Raw genomic sequence first — 26,167 nt, 5'->3', positions numbered from 1 at the left:
TGCTACTGCCTTGTTGGGTTTTCTGAATTAGTATAGCTTTCCTAATTTGCTGAGTTTTACTGTTTTTTTTTAAATTCATAATTAAGTTGCTTGCATTGCTGGACATGTGTAGCTCCCACTAATCCAGTGGGGTCAGTCCCCACCCTTGTACAAGGCCCAGAATGGCACTCCCCTAATATCCAATCCAAGGCCTGGCACTTCTTCTCTCATTTTCATTTTTATGGGTAATTGTTTATTTGCTTAATTGGTTCCACATGAGAGCCCTCAGCTTTCTTTCCTTGGCATGTTGTCATTTCAACATTTGAAAAATGTGGGTGGAAATAAGCAGGCAGACAATTAAATCTGAAAGGTGAAAAATTATGGCCACCAGAGACAGCTGGAGTCTATCTGATGTGACGATTTCCTTTTCTGCCACTGATTTGTTACCTCTCTGTGGAGAATGTTGCAAATTAGTGGCCGTCATAGGAATATTTCACTTTCTGAGACGGTCCAGCTTGGAAATGTAATTATTTGATTTGTTGGAGGGATAGATAATGGGAAGGATTTTCACTCTGAATGAGATATACGTCCTAATTCCTTTTTTTTTTCTTTTTGCTGTCCACTTATTTCTCAAAGAATAGATAATATTCGCCACATTCCTCCCTAGTGCCTTTAGACCTGATTAATTGAATTTTTCCACTTCAGTATTCATTAGTTTGATATCCAAATATTTTGATCATCTTTCATGCAAAGTACTCTGTTGCTCAGCTTCCAAATTAACTTTTATTATTATGAGTCTGTTCTCTTCATTTTTAATTTCTCTCTCATTTATTTTTCCCTATCATTGCCTTCCTTTGTCCTCTTTATTCATTGTAATGGGCTATGTCCATTTCAAAATGAACTCTCTGTCTGCTGCAGATTTTGGTGCGGGGCTTTCTCTTTTCTCTACTGGGGTCTATGTATTAGATTGCAATCACCCATCATTTGTTGTTAGCTCCACACAGTTTCTCCTGTGTCCGCTAATTGTGTGAAAGAGAAGTGGATAAAGGCAAAGAGAAACAGGAACTAATGAAGTCAGAACCCTCATTAAATTGGAATAGGTTAAGTGTGAGGGATTCTATTTGCAGCCTTAAAGCAGAGGCTTTCTTTCCTCAGACTATGATGAAGATTTTGAAGTCGATGACGAGAAATCAAATGAGAAAGTTAATGAAGATGGACAGACTGATGATCAAATGAAAGGAAGGTCAAAGTCACCCTCAGATGATGAAAAAGATAATTTAGACCATGAAAAGGAGAGTGAAACCTCATTCCAGGAAATACGAGAAACCTCTGATTATATGAAATACAAAATTGATGGGTGCTCAGACAATGACTTGGAAGATGACAAACAAGGTTAGTTTTTTTAAACACAGGATGTGACAGCTTAATTCTTAACACATATATGTTATTTTCCTATTTTTGATATTCTGACCAAAAGTAAAATTGCTTCTTTATTCTTAACACATATATGTTATTTTCCTATTTTTGATACTTCTGACCAAAAGTAAAATTACTTCTTTATTCTTAACACATATATGTTATTTTCCTATTTCTGATACTTTTTTTTGGGGGGGGGGCATTTGGGGTTAAGTGACTTGCCCAGGGTCATACAGCTAGTATGTGTCAAGTGTTTGGTCTGAGGCCAGATTTGAACTCAGGTCCTTCTGACTTCAGGGCCGGTGCTCTATCCACTGCGCCATCTAGCTGCCCCTTATTTTTGATACTTCTGACCAAAAGTAAAATTACTTCTTTATAGGTTCTTAGGAACTATCCCATGTAAATTGAACCAATCAATAATTCATCTGTATTAATGGATTAGACAGACATGTGGCTAGAATTTCTGGGCAGAGTCTTACTTAGAAACCAGGGAGATGAATTAGATAAGGTATTGTGGCTTATATATTGATTGCTTCTAATTTGAAATAGCTCATCACGGGGTAATGGTATAAGTGAATATAACCAATGGTTTGTAAATAGCCTGGCACAGCTAAAAGAGAAATGGACTTAGAATCATGAGTCATGGGTTCAAATACAGCATAGTGCTAACTGGCTGGTTGATTACAGGAAAATCACTTAACCTCAGTTTACTCATCTGTTAAATGGAGCTCATATTTGTGCAACTTATACCAATCCCTCCCCAGAATTGTGAGAGCAATCACGGTACAAAGAGGAGTTGCATAAGTGTAAGCTATCAATTTTTTAAAAATCAGTTTTTAGGGTTGGAAAGGTGTTTACAACTCTTCCCAATGGGACTCAGAATTACCCTTCCAGACCCATCTCCTGTTAGGCCCCTCCTCACACTTCATGTTCCACACCAATCAACTGGTCTTCTCGTGACTCCTCATGAGGAACCTTAGATTGTATGGAGTGGCTTACGTCCCAATATTAGGGCCCTTGGTAGAAAATCCTTGTGATATGGTGACCCTGGCCCTGGGTACTGGCAAGCACAGGGAACTCATTGTGTTCTGGTGAGCTCTTGGAGGGCTGTAAGTGTCACAAATCCTTTTCCACCTTACTGTACCCTGCATGGCTTGGCCCAGGTGCTTGCACTCTGTGAAGTAATGCAGAATGAATGTCCTCAGAGCAACAGGGAACCCTCCAGCATTGAAGGGACCTCAGTAGCTGGCCGGGCCAGACCATGCCCTCCTCTATGACAAATGGTCACCCCCCTTTGTTCAGTGACCTTCGGGGAGGGAGACTCCATGACCTTCCTGTGCATCCTCCTCTGCTTCTAGCGAGCATCTTCCCCTCTGAAATCAAATCGAAGGCTCTTTGTCTCTTGCACCCATCGCACTTCCTCGAAGTCCATCAAAGACTGGTCGCGGCTCTCCTTCTCTTCTCTACCGACCAGATGTCCCGCTCCTTTGATGCTCCTAGGGTGGCGTGGTCTTGATGCCCTTTATTTTACCCTCCTCTCAATACTCTTCAGCTCATTTGTTGATTTCCTAAAAACAAAAACAGTGAAACCCAATTTCTGCTGAGAATGAAGTGAGAAGGCTTGGGGATAGGTGGGGAGGACAATATTGCCTGCATGTATCCGCCAAACAAGGAAACCATAGACAGTAACAAATGTAGGAATACTGGAAGGAAACCTCTACAAATTCACAGGAGACAAAATCCAAGAAAGAAATCATCCACAAATTCATGGCTCTAAATAATTCACTCTCTCTCTCTCTCTCTCTCTCTCTCTCTCTCTCTCTCTCTCTCTCTCTCTCTCTCTCTCTCTCTCTCTCTCTCCTCTCTCTCTCTCTCTCTCCTCTCTCTCCTCTCTCTCTCTCTCTCTCTTCTCTCTCTCTCTCTCTCTCTCCTCTCTCTCTCTCTCTCTCTCTCTCTCTCTCTCTCTCTCTCTCTCCTCTCCCCCATCTCTCTCTCCTCCTCCTCCTCCTCCTCTTCTTCTTCTCTCTCTCTCTGTCTCTCTCCCTCCCTCTGTCTGTTTCTTTCTCCAAGAAATCATGGTAAAGAATTTTGAGTCAAAGTCTTGTACACAGAGGTAGAAATGATGTTGCCTCCAAGTACATGACTTACCACCAGTCTGGGAAGAGGGAATAGATAAGTAATTCAGAGAAAAGATCACAAACTTGGCCTGGATACATAATATAGCAATGATAATAGACAGCAATTACCCAGGAATCGGCTGGAGATACATGTTTCTCAAGAGCAGAGAAGCTGAAAAATTCCTGACTTGTTTATATGATAGTTTCATTCTTCAAAAGGTGGAGGAACAAATGAGAGGAATTTCTCCTCTGCCCTTCATTTTCCCTGACAAGGAGGGCCTGGCTTCTGGGGTGGGAGACATTCAAATCTGCCATGGAGAGTGATTACTCTCCAGTGAAATCTGTGATAAAGAAAACATAAAACCAGGGATATCTCAGGATGAAGCCTAGATTTCAGGACAAGAAACCTTCAGGGGTTCAGAGAAGGTCTAGGTAGGATTCCACAGCCTAAAATTCTATAGTGAAATTTAACCCAGGAGAGATTAGAAGCTCTTTATAATGAGAATGGGAAGACATAACACCAATTCTGATAAGGAGTAAAAGGGGAGTTGTCTAAAGGGAGTGATATATGGAATCTATAAGCATAGATTTCACAAAGCAAACTGAAAATGGAAGCAAAGAGGGCGGAGACTGAATAGCATCAGGAGTGGGACAGCTCAGAAAAAAAAACTGCACAAACTTCAGAGTATTTGGTAAACTAAGGTTCACTACAGTGAGAAAGGTGATTTTATTATGTTGGGAGAAAAAAGGATTTACAACAAAATAATGACTGGCTGCTTTAAGGCATGTGGGATGTTGAGAAGGCAGAGCACCTCCATGCTGTCCATCTGTTTTCCCCATGAAGGAGAGTTATTGCACTGGAAAGGATAGATTAGAATTGACTAAGAGAGAGTGGATCCCCAACATTAGTGAGGAGCTAACAAGCAACTATCTAGTAGCTGCCTTGGGGGAGTCCAAGACTCTAGAACAGAAATGTATCTGAGAGTAGAGACAGAGCAGGCAGATGTGATGGCTCGACTATTATCACTCAGTCCATCCACAAGGATTTGTTAAGTGCCTGGACTGATCACTGGAAGGCCATAGAGAATAGGCTGTGGAGAGTGGGAGGAGTGCCCCAGATTTGGAGAAGGACACATGGTCAGCCAGATGTTGTGGCCATACAGTCATCCAGTGAGAAGATGGGTCTTTTTATTTCTTCAAGGAAAAGGGTTATTTACAGTAAAGTGCAGCATAGTTTCCCAAGAACAGGGCAGCCTGTTGTCTTTCTCCCATTCAGTTCTGATCCCAGTTTTAGATGATCTGTATCATCTTTTTAAGCTATGTAGACTAAAGGAGCTCTTTGGTGGATGTTCGTCCAACTGCAAAATGGAGTTTAGACAACAGGACTTCATCTGCTGCTTTTTTTTTTCCTTTGAGTACATTTAGGCCAAATTCTTTTGAGTTTGGAAGAGGCACAATGTTCTCACTCACAGGTGAACTGAGAGGACCTCACTGCACTTGGTAGGAGCCCCATTTCCATTTGGGTTTTGCATGGTGTCCCCCTCCATCGCAACAGCAAACACTTTCTAGTGATCATTCCTTTTGCCATTTTAGGCTTCATTTGCTATTAATAACCAAAAGGTGGTTAAATTAACTTATTTCTGTGTTACGTAGGACCAAAAGAACATAGCTTTAGAGCTGGAAAGGAACTGAGAGTTCATTTAGGCTAATCCAGAGTCAGGAAGACCAGCCTCAGACACTCACTACCTGGACAAGATGCTTAACCTCTGTCTGCCTTAGTTTCTTCATTTGTAAATGAGGCTAACAATAGCACCCATGTCACAGGATTGCCTTTTTTAATGAATATTAGCACAAAAGTTTAATATCCTATTTTTAAAAACTACAACATTATATAAAATAAATATTCACAATGACCAAGAAGAACTTATACCAGATATTCAAGGAGAGTCCACCATTACACAGCATTGTCTTGAGGACATAATAAGGCAATATTTATAGAGGAGATTTGCTAACCTTACAATGCTGTAGAAATGCTGTTCTTCTTAACAATGAGTGGAAGTCACCCTGTTAGAGAGGAGGTGGTGCTTTTCTCTAGCCTTCTCCCAAGCCTGTTTTGTATAGTCAACAAATACTAACTGCTGCCAGATTTTTAAAACATTCTTCGCACACCTTAGAGTGAATAGTGTGACTGTAAATGTGTGTGAGGGCATTTTGGAGATCCTGTCTGTTACCTCCTCATACCTTCATCATCATATGGGAGGAGATTGCTCAAAAAGACTTTGTAGAGATAGGCGATTAGGCATGTGTGTCAATAATAAGTGATGTGGCTGCTTTTTCCTCTAGGTAGTTAGTAGTTGTCGATTCAAAGGGTTTGGTATCCTCCTCTCTTTTAAATATCAAAATTATTCCCTCCTTCCCTGCATGACCTTGTCATGTGTTTGCCTCATGTAGTGTGTCTATTTTTCCCATCTTTATTTGCTTTATTGCTATTTCTATTGCCTTTTAAAGAACACTGGGGACAGAATCCAAATGCTGACTCGATTGTCACTGATGGAGAAAGCAGATTGTTAAAGAGATTTTGACAGACATACTTTTTACCTCCTCAAAACCAAATTCTTCAAGAGAGAAGTGCCTGATGCCCAAGTATTTTCTAATGGGTTTCAGAATGTTGTTCGTATGTCTAACTGAAATGAAGTTGATCTATCACCCACTTACATCACTAGTAAAATCTGATCGAAGTGACTTGGTGAATTTCGTAGTTTGGGTTGGATTGACCAAACCACTTGTTGGCCAATTTCTGCTTATGGGCCATTACGGATGTAGGCACAAATCTGGACTGCACACAAAATGTAATGATCGAATCCCTAATCGAATCCTATCTTATTTTCCCTAAAGGTCTAATTTCTGTCTCTTTCCAGATGACTCTTACATTAACACATCTGGCCTTTGCCTCTCTCCTTAGCCCACATTATCGGCTGCCTGTAGTTCCCAATGAAAGTCCTGTAGACATCTCAAAATCAAGATGTCCAACCGATTATCTCTCTCCCCACTCCACCTCCATGCCCAGATCTCCAGATTCTCCAAGTTTTCATTTTTACTGTTGCCCAGGTTTCTAACCTCGGCATCATCCTTGGCTCTTCCCTGTCTCTCCTATCCCCATGCCTTCCATAGCCTAGGAGCAGTCATTCCATATGCACATCTCTTGAATCCATCTCCTCTCCACTCTTATGGCTGCTCTTCCTAGTTTAGATTGCCATCCCCTCTTAGGAAGACTGTTGCTCCTAACTGATTTTTCTGTTTCAAGTCTTTCCCCTTTCCAATCCATCCTTTACATGGTTGCCAAGGTGATATTTCTAAAGCATGTCTGATTATGTGTCCCCCAACTACATCAATCTCATGGCCTCTAGGATGAAATGCAGACTCTTGTCTTTGGTACTCAAAGCGCTTCAGGGTCTGGCTCCAGTCTACCTTTCTAGGCTTATTACATTCTAACTCTTCTCTAGGTATTCTAGGTTGTAGCACAATTGGCCAGTGTACAGACTCAATTCAGATACCACCTACTCCAGAAATCCTGGTCACCTAAGATGCTAATGTCTTCTACTTTGAGGCTACCTCCCATCGCTCTGTGTTTATGTTATTTCCTTGGTTGTTTAGAAATTGCTTTCTCCATTAGAATTTGGTCTCCTGGAGGCCAGAGACTCTCTTTGCCTTTCTTCATATCTCCAGAGCTTAGCCCAGTGCCTGGCACATAGTAAGCACTTCCTGCTTGTGGACTTGACTTCTTGTACATGATATCCAGCTCCCCGTCTTTATGCCTCTGCTCAGGCTGATACCTGGAATGCACTCCCTCCTCACCTTCTTAGAATTCCTGGCTCTCATCAAAGATCGCCTCCGCAGAGCACCCAAGTTGAGTATTAGCTCTGACTTAGCCAAGTGACCATGGGTTCTTGTAGTATCTCACTGTACCTCAGACTCTCTGTCTGAAAATGGAGGAAATAATATTTGTACTACATTCTCCAGTGTGACTGTCTGGAAAGGATTTTGAAAATTGCAAAGTGCTACATAAATTTTTGTTTTTATTGAAAATACATCCCAGCAAGTGGCATTAACCTGGAAATACTGGTTCTGCTCTTCCCCACACTGCAGAAGTCTTATGGAAAATAGAAATAATAAAAAAAAATTTAAAAAGATTGCCTCCGGTTCTATCTCCTACATGAAGCTTGTCTTGGTCCCCATCCCCAGCCAGTCACTGGTACTCCACCCTCAAATTAGTTTCTATGTACTTAGTATGTATCACCTATCTACACATGTTCGTGATGTTTCCTTTGCTAGAATTTCAGTCAGTCAACAAGTAATTGGGAAGCAAATTACTGTTTTTATATCATCATAGTATGGCATACGGTAGGTGCTTAATAAGTGCTATTTAATTAATTATAATCACCCTAACTAATGGAGGAAACCATAATTTTATGGAATTCCAGATAAGCAATACAGAAATTCAATTTGCACCTGCTTTTATTTAAATTTGAAAATACACATGTATACATACATACACGCAGATGTACACACATCTATCTATCTATCTATCTATCTATCTATCTATCTATCTATCTATCTATCAATATATTGTTCCCAATATCCCTGGAATTCAGTATTGAAATGGCTTCAGGAAAACTTGACTTTTGTGGATCTGAGCAACTCTCCATTTTCCTCATTAGAATTCCTGCTCAGTCTATTAGTGATACAAATTCAACCTCACCTGGGTTTGAGAGAATCACAGTGAAACTTATTAGAAGGAACTGAAGATACACTTATGACTGAGAATTTGGTTTGTAGGCAAAACTGCTTTTTGTCAACTTTTGTTTATTTAAGGAGTGCAGTATATTTTAAGATGTTATCTAGTCTTGAAATGAATTTCTACTCTCTTAAAAATGTTTTATTGATAGCTTTAAAAAAGGTGATTGTTTATTCCCCCAGTGCCTCCTCTTCGCTTCCCCTTTCCTGTTCATAAAACACTGTCTTTTGTTATCAAGGACCTACTCTGATACTGCTAGGCTCTTTGAGGCTCTGCCAATGGAGCCCTGGCAAGCCCTTCCCAATGAAAGGCTGGAAAAACTGGGTGACAGATGTATCTTTCAAGGACCCACCTACAAAAGTTCTGTGAGGTTTACAACCTGGCCAGCCACAGGATGATTAATTTAATTTTATCTTTTTTCCAGAGTTTTTTCTCAAATATCATCTTCTAAGTCATAAAGATTTTCAGTCCTCATCCGGGAAGGGAATTCTTGCACTGAACTTCCATGTACATTTTCTCATTCAATTTCTCCTTCCCCCCAAATCCTCCCTCTCACAGCCCCATGGAACAGGCCAGGAATAGGTAAGCCCATTTTAGAGAGGGAAGATGGTGTGGAGAGATGAAGGTGCTGGAGGTCACCTGAGTGATGGTTGAGCTCACGTCCCTCCCAGTGAAGTCCTCCTTCCACTATTTCATGCTGTCTTTCCCGATGAGAATGAATGAATAGAATCATGAGGACCCACCTCCTCAATGGGAAGACTTCAAAGGCCATATCTCTTAGTCTCCCCCATCTAGGCCTTGTGCCAGCACAGGTGGGAATCATTAGAAGCATGCTAGGAGGGAGCGTGGGTGCACCTGCGTATGAGCACAGTCCACAGCTCATTTTACCCCGTGGGTGCAAATTGAGTTGACAGTGATCAACCCAGGCCTCATTTTTGTATTTTGATCTCAATTTCCGACTTTGACTGAGTGACTCTCCTCCACATACCCCATCCAGAATCCAGCTCCAGGAATTCTCCCTTCTGACTCCCCAAATTAAATAACAGAATTGGAAGTTGGAAAGGGCCTCCTAGGCCTGACAAATGGTCATCACACCTCTGAAGCCTTCCAATAGAGGGACCCCACCATCTCTCTAGATGGCCAGCATGCTGTTCCTGAGCTGTAGTTGGGAGGAAGGCACCATGGCAATAGCATGGTCTCTAGGAAGACTCGAGTTCAGGTCACACTTTCACCATATGTTGGCTGCATCACCTGGGGCAAGCCATTGACTCTTTCAGGGTCTGTACTCTTCTCTAAGTGGCCAGGAATGTCCTGCTTTGCTTTGGTAAAGGAATAGGAGGGCCACAAAATGAAATCACAACCCTAGTCCCCCTTGGCCCCTAAATTAAGGAAGTTTCCTCTAATATTAATTCTGAACTTGCCTCTTTGAGCTTCTCCCATTCTCTGGTCCTCCCCCTCTGGACCACTGGGACGGCCCTCAGATATATGAAGTCCCCATGTGATCTGGGCTCATCTCCATGTCACAGAATACCTCAATTCGAGAACTGGAAGGTAGCTCACCGGCCATCCAACTCCTTTCTGAAGTGGAGTAGCACACATAATACAGCCCACAAGTGGCCAGCCGTCTCTTAGGTTTCTCTTAGCAGGGTCCATGACTGCATTGCCCTCTTGACTTCCATATCACACTGATGACTCCTTGTGAATTTGCAGTCCATTAATGCCCCCCAAAATTTTTAAAGAAAAACTGCTAATTGGCCATGCCTCCTCCATGCTGTGCTGGGAAAGCTGGTTTTTAACCTATTTGTCAGACTTTACATTTACCTACATTATCTCATTAGGTCTGTCCTGGGGCCTTGGCATGTATAAAGCTTTTGGGGTCCTGTGTTTTTTGGCTGGGCCTCTCAGCTTTCTGTCATCTGCAAAGCGGATGACCCTGCCACTTCCCATCATTATGCAAGTGTTTGATAAACAATGTGAAAACATCATAGGACTAAGTAGTGGTCCTGGGATGGTCCATTGGAGACTGCCTGCCATGTTCACGTGGAGTCATTAATGACTGTTCTTTTGAGTCCAGCCATTCAATTCTGATTCCAATTAGATCATCTAGTTCACATCTTCCCACCTGTACCTCAAGAACTGTTTAAGATTCATAAAGGCGTTGCTAGGTAAGCTAAATTTACATTCCCCAAGGCACACCTCTCTCCATACACAAATGACCCCATTCCATCCCATCTCCTCTGCTGCTGCCCGCTTTATTATTCCTTGTTCCCCACTGATCTGAAGTTGTTGCTTGTCTGATGGCTGCTTCCCTACTGCCTAAGAAATCCCCATGTTTCCCTATCCTCCAAGTACCCTCCCTTGACCTGTGCATCCCCTCTAGCTACCACCCTTTCTGTGGCTAAACGACTTGAAAGGGACATCTGTGATTGCTACTTCCTGTCCTCTTGCTCCTCTGCTACAGTCTGGCTTCTGACAACACCTGATGAAACCTGTGCCCTCCACAGTTACCAATGATCCCTTAATGGCCAAATCCAACAACCCTTTCTCACTCTTCACCCTCTTGACATCGCTGCAGCCTTTGACGCTGTTAAGCACCCTCTTTTCCTTGACATTCACTTTAGGTTTTCCTTCCCCTGCCCTCCCCTGACCTCTTCCTTGGTGACCACTGCTTCTCAGTCTCCTTGACAGATCTTCATCTAAGTCATTCCTGCTAACCATGGTTGTCCCACGGGAGTCCCTGCTGGGCTCTCTTCACCATTACTTTTTCCCTTCTTGGTCCCATGAGCTCCCATGGTTCCACAATTTCAGTTCTCTCTATGCTGATGATTCTCATATCTACTTGTCCAGCCTAATATCACTCCTGACCTGTCTTCTTACGTTTCCAACTGCCTATTGGACATTTTGAACTAGATGCACCATAAGCATCATAAACTTCATCATAGCCAAAATGGAAACCATCAGTTATTCCTGCAAACCCTCCCTTATTTCCATCTTCCCTATTACTGTAGAGATTGCCTTCCGGTCACTCAGGCTCTCATGCTAAGTTTCATTGACTCCTCACTCTCTCACCTCCCCATCCAGGCAGTGGTCAGGTCCGGGTGTTGTGACCTTCATAAGTTCCTTTCTATATGTCCTCTTCCCCCTTCTGTTGCTGCCCTTGTCACCTCCACCTGGGACCTTGTGCTGGCCTCCTGGTGGGCTTCCTGCCTCCACTCTCTTCACTTCAGTCCATCTTCCACTCAGCTATTCAATGATCTTCCTAAAGTACAGTTCTGACCATACCATCCCCTTAATCAAGACAGTCCAGTGGCTCCCTTTGACCTCTAGGATCAAAGATAAAACCCTTTGTTTGGCTTTTCAAGCCCCTCCTACCCTGGCCTCTTCCTCCATTTCCAGTCTTTTGATAGGATACTCCCTTCTATATACTCTGCTGTGCCTTTACTTTGGTATCCTTGTTGTTCTTGGCACATCACACTCCATCTCCCAACCCCAAGTATTTTCACTGGCTTCCCACCTTACCTGACATGCTCACCCTCATCACTGCCCCCTAGCTTCCTGGGCTTCTTTAATGTCTCAGCTAAAGTCCAGCCTTCTATACAAAGTATTTCTCAGTCTTCCTTTAATCTTAATGCCTTCCCCCAAGACTGCCCCCAAATTTACCCTGGCTGTATCTTACTTGTACATCGATGTTTGCATGTTGTCTCCCTAATCGGACTGGAGCTCCTTGTATCTCCAGTGCTTATAAGTGACAGTGTGAATACTATGTGCTTAATGCTTGCTGACTGATTGGCATATTGATCCATTGTGTGTGTGTGTGTGTGTGTGTGTGTGTGTGTGTGTGTGTGTGTATGTATGTGTGGCCAATTATGACTCCCCTTTCTAAATATTTACTACATCTATAAAGTTCTGTTCTATATTTTTTTTTCAGTGACCTGAAGTCAAATTCACTGGCTTAGAGTTTTCTTGAAATCCAGGACAAAACTTGCCGTTCCTGCCTCGTGAGACCTCTCCTGTATTCCATGATCCTTCAAACATCACCTGCAGTGGCTGAGGAATCGCATTTGCGAGGACTTTCAGCACCTTAAAATTATTTCACCTGGCTTAAGTGACATGAACCCATCAAGGGCAGCTCTGTGCTCTTTCTCTTTATCTACCTTGGGCATCAACTGTTGGCCATTTTGGTTCTTCCATTTTCATTGCAAAGGTCAAAGAAAACAGAAGGGAAAAAATGTAACTGCCCTGCCCTCTCTTTTGTTGGTTCTTAAAGTCCCCCCCCCACCCCAAGCATAGGTCTTGCTTCCATCCTCTCTTCTCCCATTTTAGCTAAGACCAAACCCAAACCGAACCCTTCTCAGTTGTCTTTACCTTCCCTTTACAACCTCAGCTCATTTTGACCACCAGACTTCCTGGCATTACTTTTTTCATAACTGTGCTTTACTCTCATATTCATCATTTGTTAGCTGTCCCAGATTACACCTTCTTCACCTCTGCCTCATGGCTTCTGTGGATTCCATCAAGACTCAGCCGAAATCCCGCCTTCTGCAAGAGGCCTCTTCCATCCTTCCCTGCACAACTCCTTCAACTGACGAGTGCGCCATCCCTCTGAGGTTACCTCCCGCTTACAAGATACATTTTTTTTGTGTGCACATCTTGCTTTGAATGCTGTTTTCCTCATTACACTATGAACTGCTTGAGAGCCAGGACTGTGTTTTGCCTTCTATGTATCCTTAGCACTTGGCAATAGTAAGCACTAATAAAAGCTTGTCAAGGTTGATTGTCGGCTGATTACAATTCTGTTGAAATCTAAGCTGATTGGCAAATTTCCTGAGTATCTTCAGTGTTCCATTTAGATACCTCCCATTTTCCCTCCTCATTGGGATTGCTTCTCATTGTATCTTTAAAATTTCATTCTGGAGCATTGCCCATGTCTCCTTAATTGGCTTTCCCTATAGAATTTTGGTTCAGGGGAACTTAACTATGCTTCTTCTGAAAACTTTGAAATATATTTTCTCCAAATCTAGGGTTCTTGTCAAACTGTGTCTAGGTTTCTTTGTATTCTCTATTACAAATGCTGGGATGGAGTGGTCACTTCCCACCCAGAAGCCAGTCGTGCCCTGTTAGTGAGAATCAAGGAATTGGAAAGATAGAAGACACACCAGTGATCCAACCCATATAAGAATGGAATCCATACTCTTAACATACCTGGCAAGTGGCTGTACTTTCTGTCCTTGAAAACTTCCAAGGAGAAGAAACCTTAACTTCACTATGGAGCCCATTTCATTTGGAGACAGTTCTCATTCTTAGGAAGATTTTCTTGACTTTAAGCTTAAATCTTCCTCTTTGTGACTTCCATCCACATTCCTGGTTTTGCTCTCCAGGGTCAAACAGAACATGTTTAATTCCTCATGCACATAACAGCCCTTAAAATATTTCAAGACAACTCTCACTGCCCCCCACCCACCTGGATCCTGAGGCTTCTCTTCTTTAGGATAAATATGAGCTTCACTGATCTTCTCATGATATGGATCCAAGGCCCTTAACCATCCTCACAGCCCCCTGAAAATACTCTTCAATTAATCAATTTCCTACTAAGTTCTGTGTAATCCTGTGGCTTCATGATATTTAAATTGTTTCTTTTTGGCTGCTTGCAGTATTTTTTCCTTCACCTGATAATTCTGGATTTTGGCTACAATATTCCTGGAAGTTTTCATTTTGGGATCTCTTTGGTAGGTTCTTTCAATGATTATTTTACTCTCTGGTTTTAGGATATCGGGACAGTTTTCCTTGATAATTTCTTGAGAGATGCTGTCCAGGCTCTTTTTTTTTTTTATCATGGCCTTCAGGTAGTCTAATAATTCTTAAATTATCTCTCCTGGATCTATTTTTCCAGGTCAGTTGTTTTTCCAATAAGATTATTTTACATTTTCTCCTATTTTTTATTCTTTTGATTTTATTTCACTAATTATGGAGGTCTCATAGAGTCATTAGCTTGCACTTGCCTAATTCTAATTTTTAAGTAATTATTTTCTTCAATTAGCTTTTGTACCTACTTTTACATTTTGCTTGTTCTACTTTTTAAGGAGTTGTTTGTTTTCTTCAGCGGATTTTTGTCCTTCCTTTTCCAATCTGTTGACTCTCTTGCATACCTATATTTTCCTTTCCCAATTTTTCTTCTACCTCTCTTCTTTGACTTTTAAAATCCTTCTTGAGAGTTGTACTCCTGGGAGCCAAGATGGTGGGGTAAGAAGTCAGTCACTCTTACCCTCCCTTATTGATCTCTGAAAGCCCAGAAAATATCACCCCAGGAAAAATCCCAGAGCAACCACCATTTTAATACAACTCCCTATTTGTTTCTAGGACATCAAGCAAATACATTCTTATCAACCTTTGTTAGGTATACTCCATCACTGGCCAGGAATCTGTCATTGCTTTCTTAAAAGCTATGGACTAGAAATTCAAATCCCTTTCTCAGATATCACCTTCTCAGCCAGATGATAATTTCCTAATGATTTTTTTTTCTCTTTTGAGTCCCTTGACTTCAAAAGTTAGCAGTGAAGAAAATACAACCTATGCCCCTATGGTCTTCTTTCCCAAGATTTTATGATATTTTGTCATACTTTCTTATACCATTAGGCTGTGACATTTGTGCCTACATAAATCTCCAGAAGGTGGGTAGTCATCATCTGTTTTGATAAGCCTTGGTAGGTTCTCTGATATGTCTTGGTTACATGAGCTGGGAAGATAGTAGACCTCTCTCTTGGTGCTATTAGGTCAACAAATAGCTGCAGCAATATTCTGAGGCTGTGATATCACCAATCTTAATCACTCTTCTTTCTCTGACCCTTCATGTATGATCTCTTACAGTAGAGAAACAAACCTCTGTCTCATCTCTGTCATTGCTTAAATGACAAGTGAAGGCTTCATCCTTAGAGCATCCATTTCCCTCTTCTTCAGGCAAAGCTTCAGATAAGCTTTTTAGCTGTCAATATCTCACTCCCCCGTCGACTTCCCTGTCTTCTTCGTGTAACACACTTCCTCTCTAACCTCTTGGTGAGGGTCATCTTCATGCCTCCATCTCACTTCCTTTTCCCCCTAGTGAAGCCTTGATTCTATTTCCTTTCAGAACACTTCATTATCCTTTAGAACTTAGAATGTACAGAGCCACTCCTGGAAGGTAAAGGGTTACCTTCTCCTCCAAGAGGAGCATCAGCCTACACTTGCTATTCAAATAATAGTCACTCAGTTATGGCAGGAATACAAATCTTACAAATTACTTGGGAGGTAAAGAGAAGACTTCATGTGAATCACTGAAAAATTACCCCTGCTCCCCATATCAGTTGAGATTTTCAGCTTTGATACAACATTACTTACCTTGAACAGAGGCAATGTTGCATAGTGGATAGAGAATTGGCCTTGAAGTTGAGAATTCAGTTCTATCAACAAACTTTTTTAAAGCCCCCACTCTGTTCCAGGCACCAGGAACACTGAGACAAAACAAAACAATCCTTACTGTCAAGGAGCTTACATACAACTTGGGGAGGGGGAAAGGAATACCTTTTAAAGGTGAGTACAAAATAAACGTGTTTATCCACCCTTTGATTGAACACCTTCAGAGAATTAGCACTCACAGCTTCCCAAAGCAGCCTTTTCCATTCTGGGTGGCTTCCAACTGGGGTCAAGGTTTTCCTAGTGAGGTAGCATGTGGTATAGCGGATAGAGTGCAGGACCCCTGGATGAATTCTGCCTATACTTGAAGACAGCTGTCATAGCCCTACCCCCAGCCTTCCCTTCTCAAGGCTGGACATCTCCTGTGCCTTCACCTGGTCCTCTTATGGCTTGGACCAAGGCTTTTTGTTTTTTACCCATGTGGTGGCAATGCTATTGATGACCTTTCACTTACCAATGTCCTTCTTTTCCTAACATGGAAGATCAGGAAGTACAATTCATGCATGAGACATGGTCTTAGCAGGGCAGAGACCAGCCTGTCGGTAGCACACATATGCTGCTGTTCATTCCATAGGCACTCCAGAGAGTACGTACAAGCTCCATATTCCTGGAACCTCTGCCTGTCAATGGAACTCAAGATGACATGAGCATTTTTGGCTGCCAAAATATGATATTGACTCGCATGGAACTTACATGTGGTCCACTAAAATCCTTGGATCTTTTTCGGAAAACAAAACAATAAAAATAAAAAACCCTGGTGCCTAGCTCTTCTTCCCTCTTCTTATACATGTGAAGTTGATTTAACCAGCTGTACATTACTCCAGCACCAACTTTTGAAAATGATCCCTAGAAAAATGAAAGTAGACAGTCTTGTAGAAAGGATTGCATTTAATCAAGGCCTTTTTCAACCACAACCGAATTGTGGGGAAGGAGTCCAATATCTAACGCCTAGTCTGTGCAATATGGAGCACCTTCAGTTGTCTCAAAAATGTGACAGAAGAGAAACCATATGGTGCAATGGATGGGTTACTGGCCTTGAAGTCATGAAAACCTTGCCCTTGAGACATACTGGCTATATGACATTGGACAAGTCATTTCTCAGGGACCCAAGCAACTCCTTAAGAACTTAAAGATGAGCTGACTATCTGTGCCAGTGGAGGGAGTTTTCACACCAAGAGTTCCCCCATACCAGTGAAATCACAGGACTCTCCCCGCAACAAAATGAAACACCCAAACAGATAAGCCACACTAACACACAAAGTTACCATGGGAATCAAAGGAGACAACATACAGAGCATGCTTTGCAAGTTTTGGCGTGCTGTTGAGATGCCTACTACTATTATCTGGAGAGGTTATATGAAATTAGAGCTGACTCTGTGCGAAGCAACATGGGAGAGTGGAAGGGTCTCAGACATGGAGCCACAGGGTCTGTTTCAATATGGTGGCTCTGTCCCTTCCTCCCAGTAATATCTCGGGTAAGTCCCATAACTTTCCCTGGGTTTTGATTTCCTTTTCTGTTAAATGAAGATGTTTAAGATGACTCTAAGGCCCTTTCTGTCTCTCGAGCTATGATCCTGTCCCTTCTGCGCTCTGTCCTGAAGCAAGACACAGATCTGGAACCCCTCAAAGGTCCCAGGGAGAGCTTGGAATTTGTTTAATGACAACATCTGCAGGATATCTCTCTTCTTGAAGCATACACCCCAGACAGACTCTTTCTGCTGTTTATATGTACCTTCTAAAGAGGGATGATGGGTCAAGGTACTGAGATTTTCTTACAGTGGACACACAGCTGGTTGGTTGTATTGTGATGTGGAAGACCAAAGTGTGCCAGGATTTTTGGTGGCCAGGGGTCTGCCACAATATATGCTGCTGTATCCAGACATGTGGTGTTCCTTGTCTGAGGATCCTGGAAGAATTTCTAGAGGGAAGCAAGGTGTCACAGTGGAAAAAGTGCTGTGTCTAGGGTCAGGAACACCTGAGTTCAAATCTGGCCTCAGACTAGCTGTGTGACCCTGGGCAAGTCACTTAATCCCGTTTGTCTCAGTTCCTCATCTGCAAAATGAGCTGGAGATGGAAATGGAGAACCATTCCAATATCTTTGCCAAGAAAACCCCAAATGGGGTCACAAAAAGTCAGACATGACTGAAACAACTGAACAACCACAGCTCTACAGAAAGATTGCTTTCACTGCTGCCTCACTGGTCATTTGTGGCCCCCGATTTCAGTACGGGTCTAGCCTAGGGTCAGTCCACCGTCATGGTGGCCATGGTGCCGTCATGAAAACAGCTCTTTCTGCTTGCTCCATTGGATCTCTACACCTAGTCTTGTTTCCTGGTGATAATGATGATAGCCAGCATTTTGTAGTGCTTTAAGGTTTACACATATTATCTTAGGGTGCTGTTATTGACCTTTGTCACAGATGAGGAAACTGAGACAAAAAGATGATGTCATTTGGCCAGGGTCACACAACCATTAAGCTTTGGAGGTGGATTTGAACTCAGGTCTTCCTGCCTCCAAATACCGCCCTCTGTGTATTGTACCACCTTGCTACCTAATACTTCCTAAAGCCAAACTGGCCTTCTCTTGGATCCTTACCAGTGACACCCCATTCCCCATCTGTATGTCTTTGCACCAGCCATCTCCCATGTCTGGAATGTACTCCCTCTCACATCTACCTCACAGAGTTCCTTTCTTTAAGGGGCTATTCAGGTACCACATTTTGCATGAAGCTTTTCCTGGTCCTCCCTATTCCAACTGCTGATGCCCTTGCTCCCGAACTATCTTGAGTTTAACTACTTTGTAGATACTGGTATTTGTTAATTTTCTGTTGTGTGTCCTCCTATTGTGCAGCAGAGTGTCAGCTCATTACAAATAGGATTCTGTCCTGCTTTGTATTGGTGACCCCCAGCACAGAGTGCAGTACCTGGTATGTAGCTGATGCTTCCTAAATGTTTATTGATCCACTGCTTTCCCTTGAAGGGATCTCTTGGGAATGGATCTGCCTCACAGTAAGGACTGGGAGGACAACCCAGTGTAAACTGGCTACGCAGATTACTACTCCACACTCTAGGCATTAAACCAATGATCAGTTTTTTCTTTGTCTTGGGCTTTCAACCAATTATGAACCATGTAATTGTACTATAATTGAATTTATATCTCTCTGTGTTATTTGTAAGACTAGCATGAGAGAGTGCTTCATAAGTGCTATCCACAATAGGAAATAGCATGTTGGGATGGAAAGAGAGTTCGATTTGAAGCCAGAAGACCTGGGTTCAAATCCTGGCTCTGCTACTTACTTAAATCTGTCTGACCTTGGGCAAGCGAAGGTGCTCTTGCCTGAGGTTTGGTGAGGGAAGGGTCAGGTTTGGTGAGGGAAGGGTCTGTTTCCTTACTTGCAAAATGAGGGGGTTGGATTAGATGATTTCTATGGCCTTTTCCAACTCTAAATTCAAGCATTCTGTAAACACTTATTAAGTGCTTACTGTGTGACAGGCATGTATTATGGACACTCTGATCCTAAGCCTTTCAAAAGAGGGAATCAGATTAAGTCTGGCATGACTTATTTTTATTAATGGACCCACCAGGCTCATGGGGACCAGTGCCTCCCTTACTTGTATGGCCTAATCAGGATGGGATTACTCACAAACTCTGCCTTTAGTAATCCATTCTAGAGTGTTTTCCAGAAATTGGCATCAGGCTCATTAGCTGATCATTTGAAGAAGATTAATAGCTAACATTTCTGTAACATACACTTTGTCCAAAACACTTTCCAGGCATTCTCCTCTTTATCCTTATACTCGCCTTCTGGAGCAGTAGCCCAGAGATCACTTACTCACTTTTACATAAGAAGAATCTGAGCATTAGAAAGGTCCATTGGCTTGCTCAGAGTCATACATTTACCAAATGGCATGGCCATAATTCGCATGCAAGTCTTTGAGATACAAACCCAGCACTCTTTCCACGACTCCCAATAGTTGCCTCCATTCTTTTCCCTTTAAAGAAAATCAACACATTTGTTCATCTCTAGTTCAATTCTCTATGATTCTTCTGAGATCACCAGCCATGGTTCAAAAAGCTCATCCCAAGTCCTTTTTGAGTCTTAATAGTTCACCAGGTGACTTGGACATATTTCAGCGAGTGAATTAATAATCCCTTCCTGTTTCAGCACTTATCTTGGCTGTCAGTTTCTTCACAACTATTTTCATTTTATTATTCCCCATATGAAGATCCTTATCCTTGGAAGGAAAACAAATAAAAAACCAGAATCAAAGCAACGATGTTGAGCAGTTCTTCCATCTTGTAGTCATTTCTTGCCCTCCTGTTGTCCCCGCGTGATGGTTCTGTCTCTTCCTTGCTTTTCGTCTTCCCCTTTACACGGTTAGAAGTGTGCGAAGCCTGGGATCATCCTTGGCTTTCCTTTTCTCACCCCATTCTTTCAGCACTGTGCCACCCTTGGAGTGGGTGTCAGGTCCCTACCCATGTTTCCTGCAATCTTTTTTAGCTCTGGGGTCATCTGTGAGCTTACTGTGCAGCCACATCCATCTCCTTAGAGACCCTTCTTTTTGTTTCTGGGTGAGATCACATTCAGTTGCATTGCCAGTATTTCATTGTTGACAGGTTGCCATTCCTTCCAAGATGGCTTTCCTTTGAGAATTTAAGGCCATTCAATCCAACCTCTGTTTTTGTTGAACTCTTTGAAATTGAGTGATCTGAAATCAACAAAGCAAGTAGGTAGAATAAACTTCAGTAAACTTGAAAGCCAGATTTGTGGTTTACACACAATGTGAATAAACTACCCACTGATATCTGCCAATTCTCTATACATCTTTTGTGCCCATTATACCAGGCAGATTTTCTATTTAAAGCACCAATCACTTACATTTATTTCACTTGCATGCTTCATAAAAGGGCTGTTTTCTCAGAGTACATGTGAACATTACATTGATGTTTATATTCCTATGTGATATTGGGAAAGGGAAAGCCTTTGATGGAAAAGAAGTGGCAGATGCAAGAAAGACTTGATTATTTTCTAGAAAACAGAAAAGCCACTGGAATCAGAAAACAGGTTGGGGGGAAGGTGAAAAAAGAGTGAAAGCCTTTGTATGCAAGAATCAGTGCTGTGATCAAAAGATGTGTTAATTTTGTGTTTTTTCAATGAATGATTAGTTTGCTGATTTCATAAATAATCAAGATGGTTTGGGGGGAACATGGGAATCAGGGGGCTATTTTTGCATGGACTAATCAGCTTACCTTCTTATGAACAGATTCAGATCTTCTAAGATAAAGTTGTTTTCTTCTGATCAAACCGAAAAAGGGTGTAGACATTGCTTGTTTGTTCTTGAGAATTTAAGCATCAGCAGGGATGCTCAGACTGCTTGAGTAACTGACAATGTCAGGCATCACCACTTAAAAAGATGCTAACATTGCAGGCCTGTTACACGTGGGTTTTTGGTGTAGCAGAGTTATTTGTCAATGACTATCTCTGACTGTCATAGTTTCAGGGCCTTCTTCTGACATACATAAGCTTTGTGACCCTGGTCAAATCATGTAACCATTCAGTGGCTGCAACTGTAGAGCACTGGAAGTGACTGGATAATCACTGCTGGTCTGAATTGGTGGCACTCCCTTCACTAACAAAATCACAGAATCAGAGACACAGGTAGAAGATACACAGGGAGACAGATAGGCAGAGGGACCGATAATTAGATAGATTCGATACGTAGATGATAGATAATGATAGATGGATGATAGGATGGACAGACAGGGAACATAGACATGTATATGTGTATGTTTTCATGTATTCATACATGTATGTATACATGTACACATGTAAGCATTGCATGAGTGTTTCAACATGTGCAGACTAGTCAGCAAATATGCCACTGGGCAACAAGATTTACTATTTCACTTAACTGTTCTTTTTTTTTTCCTCTCTCACCTCTTAAATGAAGCCTTTTTCCTGAAAAACACAGCTGTTGATGCTCTTTTCCCTCCTCAAATTATTTTGTAGACCTTGCCTGTGTTTGTGATGTCTCTTCCTAGTAGGATGTAAGCTGCTTGAGGGCAGGCATCTCCATGTTACCTTTGTGTCTTAAGCTTTAAGTCTAGTGGGTGTGGCATAAATGCTTGGTAAGCTTTTTCTACCCTCAGCCAACTCTTTAAGGCTAACTTTAATGTAGTAGTGTCCAGTCAGCACCAACAAAGTAAGTTTCTACTCTGGGAGTTCTGCATATTGATTGAATCATAGATCCAGATGGACAGTGTTGTGTAGTGGTTAGAGAGATGGCCTCAAAGTGGGGAAAACCTTTGTTCAAGACCTCCCTACTACTGGAGCAAGTCAAGTGACTAATTCTAAGATTTATGTTTTCTCTTTGTCCTCAATGAAAATCAACCTACCTTCCTTCCTTCCTTCCTTCCTTCCTTCCTTCCTTCCTTCCTTCCTTCCTTCCTTCCTTCCTTCCTTCCTTTCTTTCTTTCTTTTTCTTTCTTTCTTTCTTTCTCTTTCTTTCTTTCTTTCTTTCTTTCTTTCTTTCTTTCTTTCTTTCTTTCTTTCTTTCTTTCTTTCTACATTGAAAGTTGCTCCTCTGTCTCTGGTCTCTCTTGTTTTATGTCCTTTATGCGAATAAGAGCCTGTAATCCCTTGGAAATGTGGCACAGCTATTTGCTTGTCCCTCATTAGACTGTGAATTCCTTGAGGGCAGGGATCATCTTTTGCCTTTCTTAGAACCCTAGCACTTAACACAGTGCATGGCCACGTAGTAGGTGCATAATCAGACAGTTTGACTTGAGTTAACCCTTAAGTGCTTACAGAGGTAAGGGCACGTGGTAGATAGAAGTTAAGGCTATTGAAAAGTAACAACGTGTATTTCCTCTGCAGAGATATCAGAGACACATTGGTGCCCTTCCCCCCACCCCCAGGCTATGTTCGTGGTACCAAGCTGGGAAGGTGCTGAGGCTGGCCCCAAGAATGTCCAAGCCCAACAATGGTTGATCTGAATGTCCCAAGGAGAGAAGCCCAGGGCTAGTGGGCTGCCTATGAGGGGACGATTTTTTCTCTAGCCGAGGCAACTTAGTCAATAACCTCCTCGGCACAAAGAAGTTTGTGCATGGGTTAGCAGGGGGTTGTAGGTCCTGTTAAGCCACAGCCATGAAGACTCAGCTCTCGAAGCATCGACAGACTCCTTGACTTTGGGGTTCTTGTAAAGCAGCTGCCCTGGTTGTGAAGGGTGAGCATTTTCACCTCAGAAGCTGGCACACCCACAATCAGGGCTTGAGCTGTTTGATGCTTGTCCAGACTTAAGAAAAAGCAAGGAAATGTGAATGTTGCCGATTACACTTTGAAGGGCCTCTTTTGTTGTTGACAAGCTGGTTGTCAAACATTTCCCAGCACCCTCTGGAGTACAGGTTCTAGACACACTGGTGATATGCACAAATGGAGAGAATTTCCACACTGGGACTTCTACATAGCAAGCAGTGCACAGTCACTTTATTATTCTTCATCTTGGTATAAGGTCACACAGCTGAAAGTATTTGCTGAAAGCGTCTTGTGCAGTACAAACCTCAGAAGAAATCTGGGAAAATGGCAGACTTTTCCACAGCACTTTCAAATATATCACGTGAGACTCACAATAACCTGATCTGATGGTCAGTGAATGATGTGGGCTCATGGGGCTAATATTCCCATTTCACAGCTGATGAGACTGAGACTCAAAGAGATTATGTAACTTGTCCATGGTCACACAGCAGGTGACATTGAACCCCAGTCCACCATGTCACACAGTCTGTATCTCATGGAACAGGAAATATCTGGGGACATCTGCTCATGGATGAAAAAGTTCACTGTGGTGCTTTTCTAGAAAATATCTGTTAATGGTTACTTTTAATTCTGAGGGGAAATTAAGTAAAAGTAATAGGGAAGTGATCTGTTCTACACCGTCTATGTTTTGGCCATATTATGTGTCTACACACACATGTGTGTGTACTTATACATATGTCAATGAAGTGCCTTTAATCCAGGATTATTGTCAGAGCATTAACACTAAAGTATAATAGCTCAGTAATATTCATGGAAGAAAATGTAGAGTTTTCATTTGTTTGTTTTCTTTTAAAAAGTTGTCAAAGAAAAGCACATCTGTGTGCTAATTAGGTTAGTATGTATGGAGAAAAAAAAAGTGCTTCCTGTCCCTGTATCCTTGGTGCGAAACAAATGTGTGGTCGCTGGGAGAGGAAGCATTTTTACCAATGTCCCCAGTGGCTGGATGTGCATATCATAGTGACAAATGTTGGTTGTCCAAACACTTCTTTGGGCGGAGCAGCCCAGAGACTGTTCTCTCCGATGGAACAAGGGGAAGAGGTTCTGGACCTGGATGGGGAGGAGAGGGGTTGGGCCAGACAGGCAGCCTCTCAGGTAGCTTTTGACTCTGATGTTTCGATTCAGTTTGTCTCAATGCAACAAGCGTTATCTGGTGCTTGCTATATGCCAAGTATGATACTTAGAAAACAAATGCAAAGATGACAATAGGCCCTGCCCTCAAGGAGCTTCCAATCTACTGGGGGTGGGATGGGGAACACAACATGTATATGAATAAGTAAATGTGGGAAAATTATTTTTGGAACGGAACTGTGATTTTATCAGCCCCTTGTGAGAAACTGCTAACAGTGTGGATGGGCACCTTCTGTGAGACTGATCGTCTGCCAAAGTTGCCTGGAACACTGAAAAGTTGAGTGACTTTGCTCAGTTCCCAGCCAGTATGTGTCAGAGGTAGGACATGAATCCAAGTCTTCCTGACTCCATGGATTGTTCGCTATCCACTACCCCAATCAACCAAGTAGTTATTAAGTGCTTACTGTATTCCAGGGACTTTGGGTTTTATATAAAACATCTACAAAGAGAATCCAAATTAATTTTGTGATTGAAGCTAAGTGACTTGGCTGTGGACACCATCCTGGGTGGAGTCCAAGCCAGGCCTCCAAGCCAAGGCTCTACCTATTGTGCCATGCTAGACTCCGTGTTTGGTGATCTATTATGCCTTAACTCTGAGAGAGAACCAGTAGGAGGCTTTCTGAGCAAGATGTGGGAGTGGAACTAGATTATGCCATTGCAAAGGAGAGAGATGGAAATGAAGTTATAGGGGAGAATGGCTCCTTTCCGGATTTCAAGGTCATTCTCTTGAGCTCTTTTCTGGAGGTGCATCTCATAGATTAAGCAGAATGTGTTTTGTTCACTTTAAAATGAACTATAATTCTTTGTTACTATCTAGTCTCTCTCCCTTGGAGAAAGATAGAATAGTAGATCATTTTTCTTTGCCTTTTTTGTTTGTTTCTCCTCTTTCAAATGCAAGTTGGCAACTTTTCACTTTACGAGGTTAAGTGGCTTGTCCAGAGTCACATAACTAGTAACTATAGAAGTGGGGCTTAAGCGGCTTCTTGACTGAGAGAGGCTTTCCATCCAGTCTGCCATGCTGACTTTTCTTTATTCTGTCAAGCCTGGCAATTAGCCAGTATTGGGAGTCATTATGTAAATGTTCAGGTGTTAGATATGAGTATTTTTGGAAGCTCAGAGGAAGTGTAACTTGGCGTCCCAGTTATTTTTGTACTTAATTTTTGGACTTTTTGTACTTTGATTAAACTGCTGTAGAAATTTTTATAAACAATTTCAAAATGTCTCATCAAGGGAGGAGATGCCATGGCCTCTCATGCACCAGGACTGGTACAAAATAGCATGAAGAAGAACTGGCCTTGATCACCTAGACTAGTATTTAGAGACCATTTGCCACTTGAGAAGTCGTGGAAATAGAGCAGTGGGTTGGAGCCTGAGAGATGCTGCTGGGAGATGCCTGGTGCATGCTTGTGGTAGCTAGGGGGCAGGAGAAGATTGGAATTGTAGTTGGCTGATCTAGCTGTAAAAACATCTTCATTTTTTATGATGTACAGCAGTCTGGTTCCAATGTTGGTTACCAAAGCTTGTGAACTCCTGATGTAGGTTCAGGTCTGGAGGGACCCTCGAAATCATCCAGAGACAACGAGAGGAGGCTTAGGGCAGGTGGGGCTGCAAAGGAGTTAAGGGGAGAGTGGGGACACTCCATTGAAGCCATTTTCTTCCATCTGATACAGCATCAATTTGTAGTTGTGGAGTGGGAAAATACAAAGAACAAAAGAAAAATGAAGAAGAAGGGGGTGAGAAAGAGGAGATGAACTTAGTTAAAAGACCTTGTTTGGAATGTTAGTGTGGCACTTGCATTGGACCATAGATTATATCAGCCCATTCATTAACAAGCATCTATTTAGTCCCTAGTATATGGAGACATAAATGAAACACTTTTGCCCTGAAGGAATTTGTAATGTATTTGTGGGGGACATCACAGCCTGTAGATATAATCCTCTAGGGCTTGTTACCTTAGATTTGGAGAGGATG

General features: G+C 42.2%; 1 protein-coding gene across 2 annotated transcripts in view; it reads left to right on the top strand.

Annotated features, from left to right (window-relative positions):
* Nucleotides 1-26,167, top strand: part of ERICH3 (glutamate rich 3) — a 149,873-nt gene that overhangs the window by 83,333 nt on the left and 40,373 nt on the right. For both annotated transcript variants that reach the window (XM_020968543.2, XM_020968547.2), the window contains exon 11: nucleotides 1,135-1,371. In XM_020968543.2, coding sequence (XP_020824202.1) covers nucleotides 1,135-1,371 — 237 coding nt within the window. The remainder of the gene's footprint in view (nucleotides 1-1,134; nucleotides 1,372-26,167) is intronic.

This window comes from Phascolarctos cinereus, unplaced genomic scaffold (genome assembly GCF_003287225.1).
Source record: "Phascolarctos cinereus isolate Bilbo 61053 unplaced genomic scaffold, phaCin_HiC Scaffold_5;HRSCAF=322, whole genome shotgun sequence".
Taxonomy (NCBI): domain Eukaryota; kingdom Metazoa; phylum Chordata; class Mammalia; order Diprotodontia; family Phascolarctidae; genus Phascolarctos; species Phascolarctos cinereus.
The sequence above is the reverse complement of the archived record's forward strand: the minus strand, read 5'-3'. Positions and strand labels throughout refer to the sequence as shown.